This window comes from Propithecus coquereli, unplaced genomic scaffold (assembly GCF_000956105.1).
Source record: "Propithecus coquereli isolate 6110/MARCELLA unplaced genomic scaffold, Pcoq_1.0 Scaffold673, whole genome shotgun sequence".
Classification (NCBI taxonomy): Eukaryota; Metazoa; Chordata; class Mammalia; order Primates; family Indriidae; genus Propithecus; species Propithecus coquereli.
In genome coordinates this window covers 473,448-493,270 of record NW_012152763.1, presented here as the reverse complement: position 1 = coordinate 493,270, position 19,823 = coordinate 473,448, and the positions used below count along the sequence as shown (strand labels likewise).

Genomic DNA, 19,823 nt, shown 5'->3' with positions numbered 1-19,823 from the left:
CTGAGGGTTTCCTGGGGGCTCCCTGCTGCTGCCCCCTTGCTAGAGGTAGGGTTATCTGGGTCTCGTCCTCCTGCCCTTGGGAGGAGGCACTTGATGAGCCTTTGTGGAACAAATGGGGGATTCTAGAAGCTTCCAGCCTTTAACCTCGGAGGGAGAGAAGTCTGAGCCTGGACTTGTGGAATGTCCCCCCAGGCCCCTGGGACCAGACAGGGGTGGGGGCCAGGTGAGAGGCCTGCCTGGGGCCCGACTGCTCCTCTGGGGTGCACGGCAGGGCAGTGGCTGGAGGGGTTGTGGCACCCCCCCCACCCTGCCGTACCTGGGTGGCACCTGCCGGGCAAGGGCCAGGTGGCAGCCGCAGGGCCCAGGGAGCAGCTGGGAGGCCTCAAGGGACCCCCGGGACGGGGTGCTGGTGGGGAGCTGGCTCCAGCTTCTGCAGGCGTGTGGCGGCCGGCCAGTGGCAGCCGGCCAGTGGCAGCCCCGGTGGCAGTTCTGGGTGATCAGAGCTGTTGCAGGAAGCGCCATGTGGCCTGAGCGCTGTGGCCTGACCCCCTCCGCAGCACACAGGGTGGCCAGGCAGCCCCGGCTGTCCCCAGGGGCTGGGCCGGGCGCAGGGCAGGCCCTTCAGGGGGCCTGAGGCTTGAGCTCACTGCAATGCCCACTGGAAGGCCCACCGAGAGCCACGTGGGATCTGTGTTTGGGAGACCTCCCCGCTCTCCTGCGTCGCTGGCAGGCCTGGGAATCACCTCGTCACATCCTACACTGGGTCCCTGGGGGTCCCCGCCCCGGCCAGACCAGGACACACGCCACCTTCTCTCCTACGTCCACCTCGGGTGCCTGTGGTCACGGCTGTGCTCTGAAGAAATGGGGGATGCAGAGCCCGTGGGGGCCACAGACAGGAGCACGCTGTAGAGCCACGGGGGCCTCCTGGCTGCCTCCCCCAGAAGTGCCCCTGCGCAGCCTGGCCAGGGTCAGGATGCAGGGCCGGCCGGCCCGCGGAGTGGTCTGTGGGCCCTTCTCAGGGGTGGGGCCCATCCGGACGCCCACGTGGACCCCCTGCTGTCCTTCAGCCCTGGCGGAGGAGGGGCCTGGGCTCCTCGGTGGGGTCCTGGCAGCAAGCGGGGCCTGTGTGGGCCTGAGGCCTGGGCTCCCTCCCGACTCCCGTCCTCCAGGTTCTAGGTGGGCCGGGGGTGTGGGTGGTGACGGAACCCTGGGACTCTGCAGCCACTGGATTAGCGTGGAGGGGCCACGGCCTCACCCCGTGGGCCGAGGAGAAGGTGCTGCCAGGAGGACGGCCCAGGGGTCCTCGTCCCTCCCCCACTGTCGGGAGCCGGGGGAGGCCCAGCTGCCTTCACCCTCCCACAAACGGGCGGAGCTCCCACGCGGCGTTCAGGGCCAGGTGGAATTCTGCCTCGAGCCCTCGGGCCCCCATGGGTCCCCATGGACTGGGGACAGATCCAGCAGGTCCCTTCCTTTGCGAGTGACCACAGACCACTCGCTCGACCACAAGCCCGAGTTTCTCAGCCATAAATCAGACCCCACCTGGGCCTGGGGCTGTGGCAGGGACCTGCCTGCCTCGGTGGCTGCTGCGAGGCTGGTGAGGGGCCCTGCTGGGGGGGGCGCGTGGGGGTCACTCAGGAAACGGTGCGGGAATGAACGTGGCATCTCGGTGCCGAACCCCTGGGTTTGCCTCCTGCTCACACGTGTGGCTCGCGTCAGTGCTTCAAGCGGGGGATTGGACGCGGTGCGGTGGCCGCTGCCCCTCCACGCGCCCAGGAGCAAAGCGTCCTGCAGGCGCGCCGCGCTATTCTTAGGCTCCGGCTCCGAAGGGCCTCTCTGCCTTCCTGCTAACAGGCTGGGCACTAACGGGCATCTCCATTGTTCCCTGAGCACCGGGACGCAGCAGGCGGCCGTTGAACGCGGGATCAGTCGCTGTGGTAGGACGCCGTGACTCGAGAGAAAGTGTCACAATTCCACCCATGAAGCCGGAGCCTAAACTGGGACACCGGCGGTGACCTCACCGTCTCGCAGAGGCAGGTGACGGGCCGTGCCGAGCCGCTGGCCTGCCCCCCGGGGTGACCCTCGGGCACTGTGAGCTGCCAGCGGCCCGGGCGGGGCAGTTCGGGACGCGAGTGGGGTCGGGGTGCTTGGGCGTCTGCGCCCTGGCGTCACCCCCAGGGGGGCCCGGCGAGGAGGCAGCAGCAGTGGGGACTGTCCCTGCAGCGCTGCCACCTGAGCCCTGCCGGGGTGCTGCCCAGACACAGCCCCACGCGCCACGCCCTTCTGAGCCCAGAGTGCCTTGCTGGCTGCTGACGCGGCTCCGGAAGATTCCTGCATCGGGAGGCCCGGCTCAGCCCTCAGCCCCACCGGCCACCTCAACTCCTCTTCTTGAACAGGCAAATGCCCTCCCTGGGGGTTCCCTGTGGGGCTGGAGTCCCCTCCTCCCTCCTGCCATCTTTCCCGCCCCCCACGCACACTGTGGGGGCCGTCCCGCCTTTCCGAAGCCCGGTTCCCACCCAGGGAACTCGGGTGGGACAGAGGTCTCTGGTGGGCGAAGCCCCCGCGCCCTCCCCACCCCTGAGCTGGGACTCTGCAGGGGACAGTCAGTGCCCTGCCGCTCCTCGCCTGGCGGGGAAGGAGGAGGGGCCCCCCTCCCGGTCCCCGGGGGACTGAGCTCGAGGTCACAGGTTGACGTCAGGAGACTCCCGCACTGTCGTCCCCTCTTCTCCTGCACCCCCGCCCAGTGAACTCGCGCTTGGACTCCTGTCCCGGCCCGAGGCTGGGGCCCTCCCTCGACCGGGACAGGGTCTCTCCTGGGAACGGGCTTGGAGTCCAGCCACGCAGCCCCAGCGTCCGGGTCTGACCCACGGGGAGGGCCACGCCACTGCTCCCGCCGAGGCCGCCGGGCGGTGGGGGGTCGTGCACAGGACGTGCTGCACGTGGCTGCCCAGGGCCTGGCCGTCCCCTGGCTCTGCGAGAGGGTCACCGCTGATGGCCCGGCCGGCTCAGCCTGTCTCGCAGGCAGCGAGGCCCAGTCCTGGGACGCCGCTCCCAGTGATTTGGAGAGAACGCGTCCCAGCTCGGGGCGCCGGGCACGCCAGCGACGCCAGGGGACGCCTTCCAAGGTGGTGCCATCCCCCGAGGCAGGACGGCGCTCACCAAACGCTGCTGCTCCCTCGGAAGTGACAGAGGCCCCTGGGCCCGACCCACGGCTCACAGGGACGCCCCAAAGGCGCGCTTCAGGGGGCGAGCAGGCCCGTGTGGGAGTCCAGGCTCCGGCCTGCGTGGATGGCGGCCTGGGGAGTTGCTTCTGCATCTGCGAGTCAACACGGCGCAGCCTGAGCGCCGGCTGACAGCCGCGCAGGAGACGGGGACATTGGCAGAGGCTGCCCCCACTCGCATCGAAGACTTTCATGTTTCAGCTTTGAAAAGGGAGAAAAGAGATGTCACAGTTAATGGTGTTAGCAAATGTCTTAGGAAATTTGGAAATGTTTTAACTGAGGTTGGCTTCAACCGCATTTCTGACGGCTTCAGCAAGAATTGAGGGGCCGAAGCCGCGGGAAGGACGTCGGAGACTGGGAATCGGCACAAGCAGGACCCCTCGCCCCGGCCTGTTCCCCGGGACCCCCGGGAGGAGCAGCCCGGCCCGGTGAGGAGGCTTCTCCTGAGGATGCTGGGCCGTGTGCGAGTGTGAGCACGCGTGTGTGAGGCATGTGAGCGTGCGAGCGTGTGTCTGTGTGTGTAAGTGTGAGGCGTGTGAGTGTGAGCGTGAGGTATGTGAGTTTGTGAGTGTGTGAGCAGGTCTGGCAGTGTGTGTGTCTACGAGCGTGGGTGGAGTGTGAGTGTGTGACACGTGTGTGTGTGAACACGTGTGTGTGGCCGTCGACTCTCTACAGGGGCAGGTTCTGCGCGGTGGCGCTGCAGAGTCGCTGCGCAGCAGGTGCACCACGGCAGCAGCCCGTGACAGGCAAGCGTGTATCGAGTCACCGGCACGAACAGAAGCGGGAACAGAGCGGCCTCACCGGTGACACCTTCCGAGGGAGGAGCTGGGGCCCCCTCGCTCCAGAGCATCCCGGGCAGGTGGCCGAGGCGTCCCCGGGAAGGCGAGCATCCTTCGAGGCATCGGAAAGTGAACCCGACGCCTGCGTCACTTCTACGCAGCTGGCACCCGGGGCTGGGGACAGAGGGGCGGGTCCCAGCCCGGCTCCCTGCTTGTGTTTGCTGAGACAGTCACAGAAGCATGAAGAGTTAGCATTAGTGGCTCACTTTGTATTTCATTATTTATTAAGCTAGTGACTTACTTTTCTTTTCCAGTCCTTTCCAAGAAAAAGAAAAAAGTGGGCAAGAAAAACAGCCCTCATGCTTTGAGCTACTGAAATCAACATTTAAGTGACCTCCCGTGCAGAGTGCAAAGTGGGCAGAGACGTTTACAAACACAGGCGGAGTGAAGGCAAAAAACGTGAGGGTTCTTTGTCGTCCATTTCATGAATATAATTCTGTTCTATCCACTCCCGTGAACGGGCTCAGCCTGGTTTGCTCCTGGGGCTTTGTCTGCCTCACAGCGAACACTGGCCTGTTAATCGGTCAGCCTCATCCCCCCATCTGTCCGTCCGTCCGTCCACCAACAGTCCTGGTGCCTGCGCTGCGTCAGGGGGGCCCCGGGTCCTCGCGGGGAGCAGCCTCGGCGGTGACACCGCGCAGCTCCAATGACCGCCTGTCCCCGCACCATCGTCTTGTATGGTTCAAACTGTGTGGTCGTAAACTTCGAAATACAGTGTTACCATTTTTATTTTAAAAAGTCAAATGTCTTTTAGAGAATTGAGAGAGTAAAATACAGTATTTTGTGTTTGCTCACGTATTTGCCAGGTCTCGTGTTCTTCCTGTCAACACTGGGGACTCAGTTTTCATCTTGGTTAATTCCCTTCGGCCTGAACACTTCCTGTACAGCTCTGCTGGGTGCAAACTCTTTAAATTTCTACTTATCTGAAAATATTTTTATTTTGCCTTTATTTCTTAAAGGGTACGTTTGCTGGACATAGAATTCTGGGTTGCAAAGTTCTTTCTTTCACCACTTGGAAGCTGCCGTCCCATCTCCTGTTGGGAGTCGGCTGCCACCTTTGTCCTTGGTCTCTTTCAGGTTGCCGTTTTGCACTGGCTGCTTTAGAGATTTTTTCTTTATTTGCGGTTTTGAGGAGTTTGACTATGATGTACCTACAGTGGTTTCTTTGTATTTATTCTGCTCTGTATTGGCTGGGCTTCTTGGATCTGTAACTATATGTTTTCATCATATCTGGGAAAATTTTGCCCATGATTTCTTCAAAAAATTTTCCACCCCGTTGTCTTACTCCTCTCCTTCTGGGACTCCAAGTGCAGGCGTGTTAGGCCACGTGTTGCGCGGTATTCGCCGTTGGCATCATTTCTCTGTGTTGTTTACGTTGAACGATTTCTGTTGATTGGCGATTCGGAGCTGCTGATATGTCAGGTAACGGGGCGTGCCGGCGGGGGCTGGGCTGGAGTTGGGGCTCCCCGGTCACGGTGGTGACTGAGCCCCATTCTGGGTGGGTCACTCGTGGGGGCCTGTGGGAGCTGCTTCCAACCAGCGCTTGCGGCCCGGGCTCTTTGCTGCGGAGACACCGGAGTGTGACCTGTGTCAGCCCCTCGTAGTGCCCAGACGAGCCGCGACCGGTGGACCATGAGCCATTCCACCTGCTACACGTGGTGCCGTCAAGCACACCCCACCCCCACACCGGTCCTCAGCCCCCAGGACCCCCAGGCTCCTCTGTCAGAGGGAGGGGCCCGCCAAGCCTCACGACGTCACTGGGGCTGCCCAGACCGGGGCTGGTGCCCTCAGAGCAGGGCACACGCGTGGCCGGCACCTGTGCTCTGGGGCCTGGCCAGGCAGGCGATGCTCACGGTGCCCGCGGCCCCTGCAGGCTTCCTCCACCCTCAGAGGCAGAGACTGCCCCGCTGAGACTCGCCCGGCTCTGCGGCCCCCACTGCAAGATTCCAGGGCCGGGTGTCCCCGCCCCGTTAGCTACATTGACCCCCCCAGGAGCGGCAGGGCTGGGCCCTTGGCCCTGGGCTGGACGGGCTCTCTCCCCGCCGCACCTGCCGCAGTGAGTCACGTGTCTCACGCGCTGCCCGAGGGCTCCGGGCAGTGGGCCCTGGGTGGGGGAGGGGAGGGCTCCGGGCAGTGGGCCCTGGGCGGGTGGCGCAGGGATCAACCCTCTGGGTGGCCCACGAGCTGACCCCACACCCGTGCTGGGCACTGGCTACCGCCAGGCGGTGACCAAAGGCAGTCCCAGCCCTGTTTGCACTGGCCTAGACCCCTCTCCCCCTCCCCCTCCCTCCCTTTTTTCCCCAGAGGTTTGCCTTAGACTCAGTAAACACATTGGCCTGAATTATGTAAGCCCCTCTTGCAGCCTGGGCAGATACATTTAAAAATAAGACTTGTCAGGTGTTATTACCTTCCACTATCCTCAAAGTCGAGTTGTCTAAATGCAGGGCTATTTAAAGCCACACCAGCGGCAGCGGTTACATTTGGGGCACAGGCTGCACCTATTATGGGGGGAGCAGGGACACCCCACCTGGCCGCTGAGGAGGCCGCTCTGCTTGGCTTCTCCCCCACATTCCTTTTGGCTGTGCCGGGGCTGAGGGGGATTCGGAAACAGCCGTGGGGTCGGGGGCTGAGACTGAGCAGGGCTGCAGAGACCTCTCTGCCCGGCGTGGGGGACACAAGACCAGGGCGACGGCACCTCCGCGGCCCTGAAGGATCGAGAGGAGATGGCTGCAAACCCAGGCCTGGGGGTACATCCTGGAGGAGGCCCCTCCCCAGCGCGGGAGCTCGGGGAACGTCCTGACAGCAGCAGCGGCGTCTCGCCCTCCAGCCCAGCGCAGAGAGCTGCTTGCGCAGGAAGGAGGCCACGTCCTGGGAGGCGCAGGGCGCACAGCACTTGCAGAACGGGGCGGAGGCTCTGCAGATCCCCCGGAGGGTGGGCGCTGGTCCAGGTATCCTGCCTCCCGCAGGGGCCAGTGGGGGCAGCAGCCGGGAGCCAGGAGGCCCCGTCTCCACCCGACCGGCCCCAGGACAGAGGCTGTTGGGCGGGGGGCGGTGCCAGACATGTATTTGGGTCTGGACTCAGGAAGAGGGAAGGTGACCCTGAGACCCCCTCGGTCCCTGGATGCCCCAGCCCCGGGAGGGCCTGACTGCGGTGAACTGACTGCCTGGGCAGGGAGGTCCTGACCCCAGGCTCCCAAGCCGGCCAGAGGCAGCCAAATGTGACACGGAACTTAATCATTTACTGCTGTCTTAAAGAAAGAAAAACAAAACGCAAGCTAGAGCCACAACAATCAGTGATGGTTCTTTAAAAGCACCTTCCCTGGCTTCTCCCAGGGCAGCCCCAGACCTCCTTTCCTCCCGGGGGACTCAGAGCCCTTCCCAGGCCCCAGGCCCTCTCTCTGGCTCTCCTCCTGCGATGGGTGTGTTTTCCCCACAGCCCCTCCGGCCTCTGCAGACCTGCCTCTCGGGTCTGGCCCCTTCCATGCACAAGACCGGCCACCGCTGCCCAAGCCCCTCCCTCTCGTTAGCAGACGCATCACGGGCAGGTGCGGCAGCCAGCACCTCATGTGCTACCGGACAGAGGGCCTGGGCCACAGCCTGGGCAGCCGGGCCAGGGGGCAGTCTCGGGGCTGTGGGCATGGCGGGCACAGCCCTGTCACCTCTGTGGAGACGTAGGGGAGCCCTCAGAGGAGAATAGGCCACCTGAGCTCCGGGAGCCCGACTGTCCCGGGCACCTGAGCTCAGGCATGAGACTGCCCCGGTGCCCCTGTCCCCGCTGAAGCCCCCTCGGTTGGGAGAGGAGGTGTGCGGATCCCTGGCCGCAAGACAACCCAGCAAAGAAACGGGGGCCAGGACAGGCTTTGGTTGCAGCACTGCTGGCGGGGGAGGGGGGCTGGGAGGCGGGGGATGGGATGGCGGTGCGGGTGTGAGGACCGGCCATCTGCTGTGGCGTCCCGTCACAGGACGTCACCGCGACCCGCTGGTTTCTGACTCCCACAGAGTTGTGTCCACACGGCTTCCATGGTGCGTTCGGTGAGACTGCTGGGCCGGGCTCCCCTGTCTGAAGGTCCCGCTTGCGGGTTCCTTCCCCTGCCGTCCTGCGGTGTCTGTCTCACCCTGCGCGGCCCGCTCCACGCCTCGCATCTAGCTCAGCACCACGCGCCGACTCTGAGAAGTCACCCTGGGGTGTCAGGGCGCCAGCGCCTGGTGAGAACTGCGGCGGGATGGGGAACCTCAGTGTGCTACTCAGTGTCAATTCTCATAAATGCACTGACCAACGCTGCGCACGACCCCCTCGCGGGTCCTCGAGCCAACTCTGGAAAGGTGTCTGAACGTCAGGGTCTCCCATCTCCCCCGCACGACTTCAAGGCGACGCCTGCTGGTCACGCCTCGCGATCCCGGAAGGAGGATCATGGCTGTCAGGCTTCGGTGAGCACGAGGCTCTCTGGGGACGCCCGGCCCAGACGCTCCCCTCTCGGGCGGGGGCTGGGCTCGCTGAGAGAGGGGAGACTCGCAGGTGGCTGTGGAGCCCTCGGCGGGAGGGCCGGCACCCGGGGAGAGGACGCCTCCGCCAGAGTCCTCGGGGGGCAACAGCTTTGAGACTCGGGCCTGAGGGGGACGGCTGGTGTCAGCTGCACACGAGTCCGTCTGTGTGCTCCATTTAACTGTGTCCACGGCCGAGAACCAGCTCCAGCAGGAGGCCCGGGCCGGAGTCCGCTTCACGGCATCTTATCAAACTTACCAAGTCAGAGAAGAGTTTTAAAAAAAAAATTTTAAAACCACAGACAGATGCTCTATCCGCCATTTAGCAATCCACATCCAACTTTAAAGGCTATTCTTCTCAAGATACATTGTAACCATATAGCGAATTATAGCGCAATAATCAAAATGCACATTTAACTAGAACCCGATGAGAACCAAATGTGAGAACAGATTTGGGAACAGAGCGATCGCCAGGCACCGCGCGGTTTGAAAAGAGACAAGGGCCGTAATTACCGTTTGCCAAACCAGATGAAAGTGCCTGTGTTTGGACCTCGCCGTTGTCCCCAGGACTCTGCCGAAACGAAGCCACGTGTCACAGAAGCCAGTCGCCCTGGACGGCCACCCCTGCTGGTGAGTCCCCCGTGTACTTTCTTATTTAAGCTATTGTGATTTTCAGCTCCACATTTTCTATCTCCGGGCTGCGGGCAGGACCGTACCTGGGTTTCCCGTCCCTCCCGGCTGCCTTTCCCTGGCTTCATGTTCCGAAGGGCTCCCGAGGCCTGCGGGAGGCTGTCCTGGGTTTGAATTCCCTTTTCCGGCCGACCGCACTTCTGAGTCCTCACACCGTGCTCCTGTTGAGACAGGTCACGTGGCACCAGGATGTCAGTGCCCGTCGGTGCCGGCCGCTCTTAGACGCAGGGCCTTGGCGGGGGCCGCCTCCTGCGAGGGGCCTTCCCATTAGCTGGGTCCTCGCATGAGTAGGAACTGGCTTCTCCAAGTCAGGGACGGTGACAGTGGCACTCAAGAGGGTGAGCACCTGGCCCAAGGCCACCCGCGATTAAGCAGCAGAGCTGGGATTTGGACCCCAAAGTCCCCGCAGAGGCGGGAAGGAACCCAGAGTGGGAGGCTGAGGAGCGGCTCTGGGCTGGGCAGCCAGAGTCCCAGGTGTGCTGAGCGCAGGTGGCAGGTGTGGGGGCGGAGCCAGACTCCATGGGGCGGAGCTACCCTCCATCAAACAGGGCCAGAGCCCAATGGGTGGGGCCAGACCTGGGGGCGGGGCCAAACCCCACGGGTTGGGGTGGACCCCAGGGGGTGGAGTAGAGTGTGGTCTCTGCACAGGATGAGTTCTGGGGAGCTGAGGAGCTGCGGCCGCCCATATCAGCTCTGGCTTGCACTAGGTAGTCAGGGCCCATCGCTGAATTCTCAGGAATCTCGTGAGCTGGTTTTCCAGTGGCAGCTTGAAATCAGCGGTGGTGGGCTACCTGCAGGGCAGAAATGTGCACAGTGGACATCGGGCTCCTCCTCTGCCCCCAAGCCAGTGCCAGGGACAGCAGCACCAGGGACAGCAGTGCCAGGGTGCCGTAGGAAGGGCTTGGGGGTGGGGGCGCTGGTGGCCTGAGGCCAACATCTCCACTCCCCGTGGCCTGCCCGGACCATGGGCACCGAGCGTGGAACCTGGGCAGGGGTCTGGCAGGGGCAGCCAGGGATCGGGGCCGGGGGGCCTGGCGTGTGCTGCTTTCTGTTTAGTTCGCTTTGGGACAGGACAACAGAGACTATGTCGGTTCTACCCTGGCTTCCGGGCCACAGCCTCCCCTTTGGAAAACACAGCACCCTTTACCCAAATCCTTCAGCCCCTCCTGCAGGAAGCCCTCCCCGATCCCCCATGGCAGGGTGACCTGTGCTGGGCCCTCACACGACCCCATGAGATCAGGGCCATCGGCGCACCTGGCCTGGGAGACCAGGTGCTGGGGTCTCGGGGGACCCTGGCTGGCACCTGCCCACCGGGCCTGTCCCGGCTCCGGGACCTGCGGCGTCTGTGCCCCAGATTCTGCGTCTGCTCAGTAAACGTCTGTTCAACAGAAACATGAAGGAAAAATGAAGGCGCTGCCCCAGCAAGGCTCAGAAAGCCTGAGAGATGTTTGTTCGTTTCGTTACAGTAACCTGAGCCACGGTGAGCTTGCTGTTTATGTGCTTATTAAAAAGAAATGTGTGAAGAAGTAATTGCCTGCCCCACAGTTATAAATCACCGTCTCTATGTTATTTATCACTCTATAGGAAAACGGAAATGTAGCTCGTAATTTAGTGATTAGAACTTTACTGGCTTTCATTCCATATAATTGCATGTTTTTATGCAGCAAAACTCTTATCCAGTTCCTTTCTGACCTCGTGCAGGACCCGGAGCAGCCACCAGGTCTCTGGGTGGGGGAGGGGCTCCGCCGCGGCCCTGGGACAGCTGCGAGTGGGGGTCGGCCTCTGCCCGCAGTAGGAGGCGCGAGGGGTTCGCGAGCGGACGAGGCTGAACCGCCCGCACGGACCTAGTATCCACCCATTCCACTCTAGTTGTTTATTCAAGAGAAATAAGAGCACATTCCCACGTAGACTCATAAAATACTTATCGCAGCTTCTTCCTCATGGTGAAAACTTGAAATGACCCAAATGTCCCTGCACAGGTGACGGAATAGCCCGACGGCGGCACAGCTGCTCCAAGGGGTGCCCTCCGCAGCTCTGTGGGAAACTGCTGAGTTCCTTTCCCAAGGTTCGCGTTTCCGCCCGCGGAAATGAGAGTTCCGGCACCTCCACATCCTCATCCATCCTTGATATGGTCGGTTTTTTTAAATTTTAGTGAAGTAAAAGTGACAAGCATTAAAAAGATTCTATCCAGGCGGGACCAATCGAGGGGGGTTTCCCAGCGATGCTGCGGTGAGGATGGAGGATTTTCGCTTCGTGTTGTGAGCACCACTGGGCACAGCCCCGGGGCCCGGCCGGGCAGTCCTGCCTGCACAGGGACAGAGACCCTCCCGTCTGAGAGCCCTGGAGGCTCCTCAGCGCCCCGTGCTGGGGCCTGCGGGGCCTGTGGGGGCGGCTGGTCTGGAAGGGCCTGGCTGGGGGGGCCCAGCAGGTGCTGGGGCCGGGAGAGGCGGCGCGTCCTGTAAAGTCTTCAAATGGGGACAAAGTGAGCCCGGGGGGGCTAGCCTCTGGCGTCACTTCTGTGTGACGGCTGGATTTACAAGCCTGTGTACGGAGTGCTGTCCAAGGTCCTGATTTTCCCAGGGATACACACAGCCCTCAAGGCCCGAGAGAAAACGAATCCCAGCAGGGCCCACAGCTCCCCGCCCCGGAAGGTCCTCACTCCGCCCGCCGACTCTGCAGCCGGCTCCCACGGAGGCGTGGGACCGACCAACAACTTGCTTCGGCTTTTCCAGTTGTTCCAGCATTTTCTATCACGTCTGCGCAAGAAATCCGCCAATGGTAAAGTCATTGCTGTTAAAAGAATCAATATGATAAGAAACGCAATTTTTAAGAACCCCATGGCCGGGTGCCATGACTCACACCTGTCATCCCAGCACTCTGGGAGGCCGAGGAAGGAGGATCGCTTGAGCTCAGGAGTTCTAAACCAGCCTGAGCAAGAGCGAGACCCCGTCTCTACTAAAAATAGAAAAAATTAGCCAGGCATAGTGGTGCCTGTAGTCCCAGCTACTGGGGAGGCTGAGGCAGGAGGATCGCTTGAGCCCAGGAGTTGGAGGTTGCCGTGAGCTAGGCTGATGCCACGGCACTCTAGCCAGGGCAACAGAGTGAGACTCTGTCTAAAAAAAAAAAAAAAAAAAAATGCCCAATATTCAGAAATCACTGGTTCTGACTTTCCAGTTTGGTTTTGCCTGAACAGGGAAAATGTCAGCCTTTCCCTGAAGGGAATAATGTTTATCATGTTGATAAAACTTGAAAAACCACCCACCAGCCCGCTGGGCTCCTCCCTCGGGTTAGGTGCCAGACAAGAGGGACCTGGTAGTCAGGATCGTGTTTGTTCGCCGTTGCTGAGTGTAGACAGTGCGTTGCCGAGTGTAGACAGTGCGTCGGGGCCGGCTGCACACGCTCCCCGTTTCCTCCACTCCTCGCCCACGGGGGGCCCCACCTGGGCTGGGAGCCGGCCAGCACACGGGAGGCAGCAGAAGTGGAGTCTTTCATCCCTGCAGGAGCCAGTGATGCTGTCCTGGGCCTGGGCAGGGTCTGGGGCTGCTGTCCCCAACTCAGATCCCTTGGGGGCCTGGTCTGGCCTTTCCACCCCCTGGTGGGGGAGCAGTATCTGGAGACTGTGCCTTCTGCCATCCTGGGCAAGTCACGACTCCAGGGCGTGCTCTGCCCCCGAGGGGCTCCTATCTTCTCCGCCTGGAACTCACCAGCCAAGGAGACGCCCTCGAGTGTTGCATCCATCCTCCCTGCCCCAGCCGGGCCAGCACCATGGCCCTGTCCCCGACCCCTTCCTCACCCGCTGTCCAGACTTGTCCCTTCTGCCCCGGTGGGTACAGCAGAGCTGTGGTGGACACTGTCACCAGCGCTGTCCTCAGCCAGCTTCCCCACCAGGGGAGGGGCAGCAGGCAGAGGGCGGCTCCCCTGACCACCAGCTGTGCGGGACACTGTGTGGCTCCGATTGTTGCAGTGTGGCCCGTGCAGGGCTGACCAGGGACACACACAGGCAGAATGTAAGGTCACTCTGTCCTCTTCAGGAACGCCCTGAGGTTGTCCCCTTTGGACTTTCTGTGCAGAGGTTTGCCGGGGTCAACTGTCCCTGGGTTCCCAGAGCTCGGCATTGTGGTTCTGAAGGATTTCTGTTTCCACTGGGTTTTATGTTTTTAATTTTTATTTTTTTTTTTAGAGATGGGGTCTAGCTATGTTGCCCAGGCTGGTCTCGAACTCCTGACTTCAAGCGATCCTCCCGCCTCGGCCTCCCACAGTTCTGGGACTACAGGCATGAGCCACCTGTCCAGCCGATTCTGCTTGACTGGTTTTAAAATAATGCATGAAAAAGAGATGTAAGACACTCCTAACTCAGACGCAGCAGAACAGGTGGCCTTTTCCCTTAGCACGTGGGTTTCTAGAACATAAGCCACAGCGTGTGCAGTGGGTCGTGGGCAGATAGTTACCGATAATAAAGACAAGTTAGCACTGACCCGTGACTCGCAAGCCAGATGAACCGCAGCTTTCCCTGACATCGTAGCGGTAGCTCTGACAGGTTACGCATAACTTAATTTCTGTTTAATTGAGTTTTATTCTAAATATATTCTAAGGAAGAGCTCTCTATTTTTTAAAATTCTTTTTTTATTTTTTTGAAGTTTTTCCCTTCCTAGTCAGCAGATGCCAGAGGAGCTCTGTACTTAAAAGGAGCTTTCTGTTCCGTGACACCGGGTGACGGAGCCACATGTCCCCTACTCTCCCTGCTCTTGCTCCGGGTAATGTTCCAGGCCGCCGATCTGATTGTTAACACGAGGATTTTATACAGCATATTTTTTTAAGAGGAAAAAGGATTTTTCTACCCTGAAAAAAAAAATAACATTCTGCTTTTGTAAAATCTATAGAAGAGCCTCTGTGATTTCCCTTTGTTCCGTGCAACTTACTGAACTGAGAGGCTGTAGTTTCCTTCTGACAGTTCAGTATCTAACGACAGCCGAGGCTGCCTGGGCGAGACGCTCCTTCTGAACAAATGAAAAAACACATTTTTCCAGATTTAGATAAAGGTGAAGGCTGTTTGGGGTTTGAAATGTTTTCCTTCTATGTGGCATAAATGTGCACCACACACAGCCCTGAGATTCTTTCTGGCACCTTCCACTCAGAGCACGTGCACCAGCCTTCCACGCTGGCTTCCAGGTGGGGGCCCTCCTCCCGCACCTGCTCTGTCAAGCTGGGGCTGGGGCTCCTGGAGGCGGCAGCAGCGTCCTGCTGGGGACCGGGGCCAGCCAGTGGGCACCCTGGACACTCCCAGCTCACTCGGCCACAGGCTGAAAGAAGGATGCAGGGGACATGGCCCAGGTGGAGCCGCGAGGTCTGGGCCCCTTCTGAGGCCTGTTGGGACGCGGGGCAGGCTCCGCATACCTGGTCAGGTGCAGCTGGACTCGGGTGTCCAGGATGGAGTCAAGGTCTGTGGTGAAGACGCTTCCCAGGAGCAGCACAGGCCAGAAACAGGGGCCTCACCCCGAGGGGCCCGGTGTCCCCACGTCCTGGATGCTGCTGCCAGGGCGCGCGCGGAGGTGTCTGCACTGTGGGTCCATCCTCAGGAGCGTGTGTGTGGTGGGAGCACCAGCCCCGCGTGAGGCCTTGGGACGCGTCCTCTCTGCACCACCAGCGCCAGGAGGAGGCCTCGTGGGCTGCAGGGTCCACCTCGCGCCTGCCCCTCCCCCGCCTCAGCGGCGTCCAGTGCGCTTGAAGGGAGGGACTGGCTGTGCGGGCATCTCGGGAAGGGGCATCGGCACCTGCGCGCGTCACTATGGCTGCTCCGGGCTGCGCTTCTGAGCCACGAAACAGCAGCCTGAACCCCGGGGCTGGGCGGCCCCCGAGATGCTCGCACAACCGTACGTAACACCCGTGCAGGCGCTGGGGTCGCTGGCGGCGAGTTCAGGATTCAGGCGCGTGGGGAGTGTCGCTGGTGCCAGCCAGCGACCTGCTGCAGGTGCTCTGGGTGTTGGCGCAGCCCGCGGGGGCAGCGCTGAGAGGACAGCAGCGTCTCTCCACCCGGCGAGCAGGGCCACCCGTGGGGTCTCTCTGGACACCGGCCACAGGCTGGGCTCCCCCTGGGCCCCACGGGGAGTGTCCCTCCCAGCCCCGAGCTCCTCTCTCGGCTGTGTGGAGCAGTGGCCGGCGCCTCCCTTACCTTGTCAGCCCCTCAGGGTGGGGTCGGGAGCAGACGGGACGCGGCCCTCCCTCCCTGGGGGAAGGACCGGCGCAGTCGCCAGGGGCCGAGGCTCACGGGCTAGAGGCTACGACATCCCGGAGGCGGACACGCAGCACTCTGCCCTGAGTGAGCCTCCCTGGGTCCGTTTAACAGGCGGGTCCGGCCCCAAGCGTTAAGTACAACTAAATGTTACCGCATCCCTCTCGCATGCCACGGGGTGCTCACTTTCCTCCCCCGACCTGTTTGCAGGGAGCTGACTCCGGAGGGCCTTGGCGCCAAAGCCTGGTTCCCGGGGCTGCCGGCCGGCCGTGGGCGTGAGGCTCCCAGCTGCGCGGGGCTCAGTGCCGGATCCCTGGAGGCTCAGGGCCGTCCTGGGTGACCCACGCCCTAAATGAGTTATTAGAAAGCTCACGTGAGCCCACAGAGCAGGTTCGCCGTTTTTCCTGCAATGAAACGTGCGTGACAACGTCGAACCTGGACCCCGGGAGGAGGAGGGGCAGCGACCTGCAGGGACCAGGCCGTCCCCGGGGCCGCTGTGGGCCTGGAGCTGGGCCGGGGCCCTCGTGGATCGGGGAGAACAGGGCGCGACCTGCTCTAGGACAGACCCTGCCGTGTGCAGAGGGCAGTGCTCAGATCCGGGCACAATGGCCGCCCTGCGGAGTGTCTGTGAGGGGCCGCGTGTCTGGCAGGGCTGTCACAGTGGGACCCGGGGCGACCCCAGGGTGTCAGGACGGGCAGTGCTATGGGGGCTCTCTTCTGGGGCCCTGAGGTCAGGCCTAGGGGAACCTCTGGGCCGGCACACGCAGGCCTGGGAATGGGGACGGGCTGGGGCCACCCGCTGAGCCACGGCACGGCTCCACGTCAGCCATGTGGACCCGGGACCCGTGTGTGGAGACAAGCCCGGCTGCGGCACCTCTTGGCCGGTCTCCATGCTGACCCCGGCTTGTCCGGCTGCCCTGAGCAAGGACCTGGGTTCCCCTAGCGCCCTGGAACCCTACAAAGTCTGTGTCGGGTGGGGACGAGGCCGAGAAAGCCCCGGACACCAAAGGTGGGGGAGGGAAGCGGGAGCTGGGAGCGCGCAGAGCCGTCCGCGGGGACCGTGGGTCTCTCTGTCTGAAACAGTCGTCCCGACCCTCGATTTGGCAGGTCGTTAGGAATTCTGTGTACACGGCTCGTGCTGAATAATGAATCAGACCGTTCTTGGCATGATTAATTTTTTTAAATGAGCTATTTGCATATTGTGATTAATCACGGCCCAGCTGGAAGCCGCTGAGGCTGGAGCCGGAGGAGCGGGTCAGGCGCCAGAGCCTGTGTCTTCCGTGTGCAAAGCCGCGAGCCCCAGCCCCGCGCGGGACACACACGTGGAGCACGTCCGCTCTGCCCACGCGGCCGCTGGACTGAGGCTCAGGCGCGAGTGGACGGGTGTGGAATCTCGGGCGCCTCAGCAAAGGTGTCCAGGATCCAGGGGGTGCTGCCTGCCTCTGCCGGGCGAGGGGACCCAGCGCCACTATTCCCGTGAATGTCCCTGCTGCGGGGAGAGGCCAGGCTGGGCCCAGGGTCACCCTCGACCTGATGGGGAGTGGCCGGTGTCCTCTGCCCAGGGCTGGGCCTCTCTGGCCAAGCGCCCGAGTCCAGAGACGACCACTGTGGGGGGAGCCTCGGGCCCTGGCCCCCCAGCACCAGCATTCCGCACCCTCTGGGAGAATTCCGTCCGAAATGACCGCAGCAGCTCACAGAAAACCAGGGTGGGCCTTAAATTTGGGCGGAGGACGCCCAGGCTGGTGGCTCAAGGCTCGTGGCCCATCGGCCGTCCTGGGCACCTCCCGAGAGGAGCCCAGCACCTGGACACTGCAGGCCCCGGCCAGATGGCGCAGGACTGGGCAAGCCGCGCCTGGGCCCGGGGCAGCCTGGAAACCCCGCCAGCTTCCCGTGGCCGACACTGGACAGCTGTCCCCGTGGACATGCAGGTGCCGAGGCCAGAGGCATCCTTGGGGCGGGAGGGGCGGGAGGCTGCTCGGCAGAGCCCTCAGGGGGCCCCAGACGAGGGACGGGGGCTGCGGCAAGGGCGGTGGGCTCCTTCTCACACATGGACACCGGGGCTGCCCGAGGGCAGGCCGGGGACAGGAGGCTCAGGCCCTGGAAACCCGGCCAGCAAGGGCCAGGCCGGTGCCCTCTCCACAGCGCTCAGCAAGCCGGTGCCGGGGAGAGGGCCGGGCTCGGGCCGGGTCCAGCCGTCCTGGACAGCTGAGCTGGCGCCAGCAAGGACTCGAAGCGCATCGTCCAGGAAGCGCCTCCTCCGAGGCCCTGCCCAGACCTGCCCCACAGTCCTGGGACCGTTCTCCGGGCGAAACGCTCACCCCCGCGTCCCCAGGGGGGGCTGTGCACTGGCGTCTCCAGCAGGGTGACCAGGGTCCACGGGGACGCCTCAGGGACGCCTGGATGCTGTGTCCTCTCTCCACGCCAGGGCCCCTCGACTCCGGAAGTGAGGAGTTCTGGGGACAGAGGTATGAGGACACAGACGGGCTGTCAGGTCAGCACTGGGTCCTCCCACTCTCCGCGGCCTCAGGAGTTGATGCCACATCTGGGGGTCGGGGCACCGGGAGCTCAGCATCAGGCCAGCCGTGTGCCCACTGATGGCACCAGCGCCCTCTCTGCTCTCGGTGTCCTCCCAGAACATCCCCCGGAGGCTTTTGCTGCGGAATCATCCAGTTCCCAAGGGCCGCACGCGCCCCGTGCACACGGGGGTCGGCCAGGCCGTGGGGCACCAGGGCTCGCAGGGGACCTTTCCTGCCTTGGTGAGTGCCACGGTCCCCCTGGGGCTCAGCTCTGAAAGGCCCCGGAGCCGACTGCCCACTCCCGGGTACGTGCAGACGGGCCGCACCGGGCGGGGGTACCTTCCGCCGTCGAGCGCTGGGGAATCGGGTACTCGCGAGGCGGCTGGGATGACTATGATGAAGGCTGCTAAACAGAGGGCGTCAGCACATTCTAACACATTTGTCAAAGTGGAACACTGGAAAATATCCTGGAAATGTGATTTTCCCTCTCGCTGAGCGTGTCGTTAATCCTGAGCTTTGGGCTGAAGCTGGGTCACCCTTGGAGACGCTCTCATTTAGGGACGTCGGCGGGAAGGCCCCGCTCTGCAACGCCACTGGAAGCTGGCGCCAGCCCATCTTCCTCTGCTGCTTCTCACAGCCCAGGGCGAAGCTGGAGCGACTTTGGCAGCTTCCCGGACACCCCCCGGCTCAGCTGGAACCTTTGGGGCCAAAGTGAAATTTCCCGTCCAGGTTCATGATGGGGAAGCGTGTGGAAGCGTGTTGTCCAGCTCTGCTGCAGGAGGAGCCGAAAGCCCAACAGCGGCCCATGAGAGCAGCCTGGACACACCCCACCTGGACACACCCTACCTGGACACACCCCTCCTAGAGACACACCCCACCTGGACACACACCCCACCTGGACACACACCTCACCTGGACACACCCCACCTCAACACACCCTACCTGGACATACCCTTCCTGGACACACCCCACCTGGACACACCCCACCTGGACACACACCCTACCTGGACACACCCCACCTGGACACACACCCCACCCACACATCTCAGTCTAGCACCCATTGCACCAGGCCAGAACCTGCCTGGGAATCACCTCGGGCCTGTTTGCAACACACACTCTAGGCCCCCAAGTGCTGCAGAATCAGCCGCCATGGAAGGACCCCAGGAATCTGCGTGGTCAACAGCCCCTCCCACCATCCGAGACCCCGAAACGTTTGAGGCTCTTCCCCAGCTCAGCCTGGAGGTCACCTGGCTGCCGCCTTCCTCCAACCGTTAGAAACACGTTGAGTCAGAGTGGAGCAGAGATAAGCACCCCGGTGCCAACCTGGTCACCCCCTGCAACCCTGTGACCCCAGCAGAGCCCAGCCGTGAACCCCATGACCCCACACAGGCCAAGTGGATCAGGACGCAGGCGGCGCTGGGTTCCCTGACTCGAGCGACCTGCTCAGGGACGGTCGCCTTGTTGCCGGGGAGCCAGCTCTTCCAGGAGCGCTGCCGTGAGCGAGGGTCACTCTTGGACAGAAGGGGTCTCCTGTGGACAGGTGGGGTCTCCGAGGGCACTGGAGTCTGGATGGATTCTCGCCGTGGCCACACGCCCTGCCCACGTACCTCATGGGCACACACTCCACGGTCAGCTGATGCCTCGAGCGTCAGATTCGTTCCTGACGCTCTCAGACAAGACATGCTGAGCACCCAGACGAGTGGCCAAGGCCTAGGGGCCCAAGGTCATGGGAAACGTCCCACAAAGAGAAGGCAACGCCATGGGGACCCGTCGCACACACATGAGCTGTCCCCGAGCTCACTGCCCACGCCAGTTCCCCGCATCTGCGCTGGAGCCCCCCCTCTCGAGG

At 62.6% G+C, this 19,823-nt stretch overlaps 1 protein-coding gene across 1 annotated transcript in view; it reads right to left on the bottom strand.

The window, feature by feature from the left end:
• The window catches only part of CFAP46 (cilia and flagella associated protein 46), a 149,453-nt gene that overhangs the window by 107,191 nt on the left and 22,439 nt on the right, over nt 1-19,823 (bottom strand). The window contains exons 10-12 of the mRNA XM_012660675.1: nt 18,511-18,641; nt 18,314-18,377; nt 14,624-14,683 (exon numbers count right to left, since the gene is read on the bottom strand). Of these exons, the coding sequence (XP_012516129.1) occupies nt 14,624-14,683; nt 18,314-18,377; nt 18,511-18,641 (255 nt within the window). The remainder of the gene's footprint in view (nt 1-14,623; nt 14,684-18,313; nt 18,378-18,510; nt 18,642-19,823) is intronic.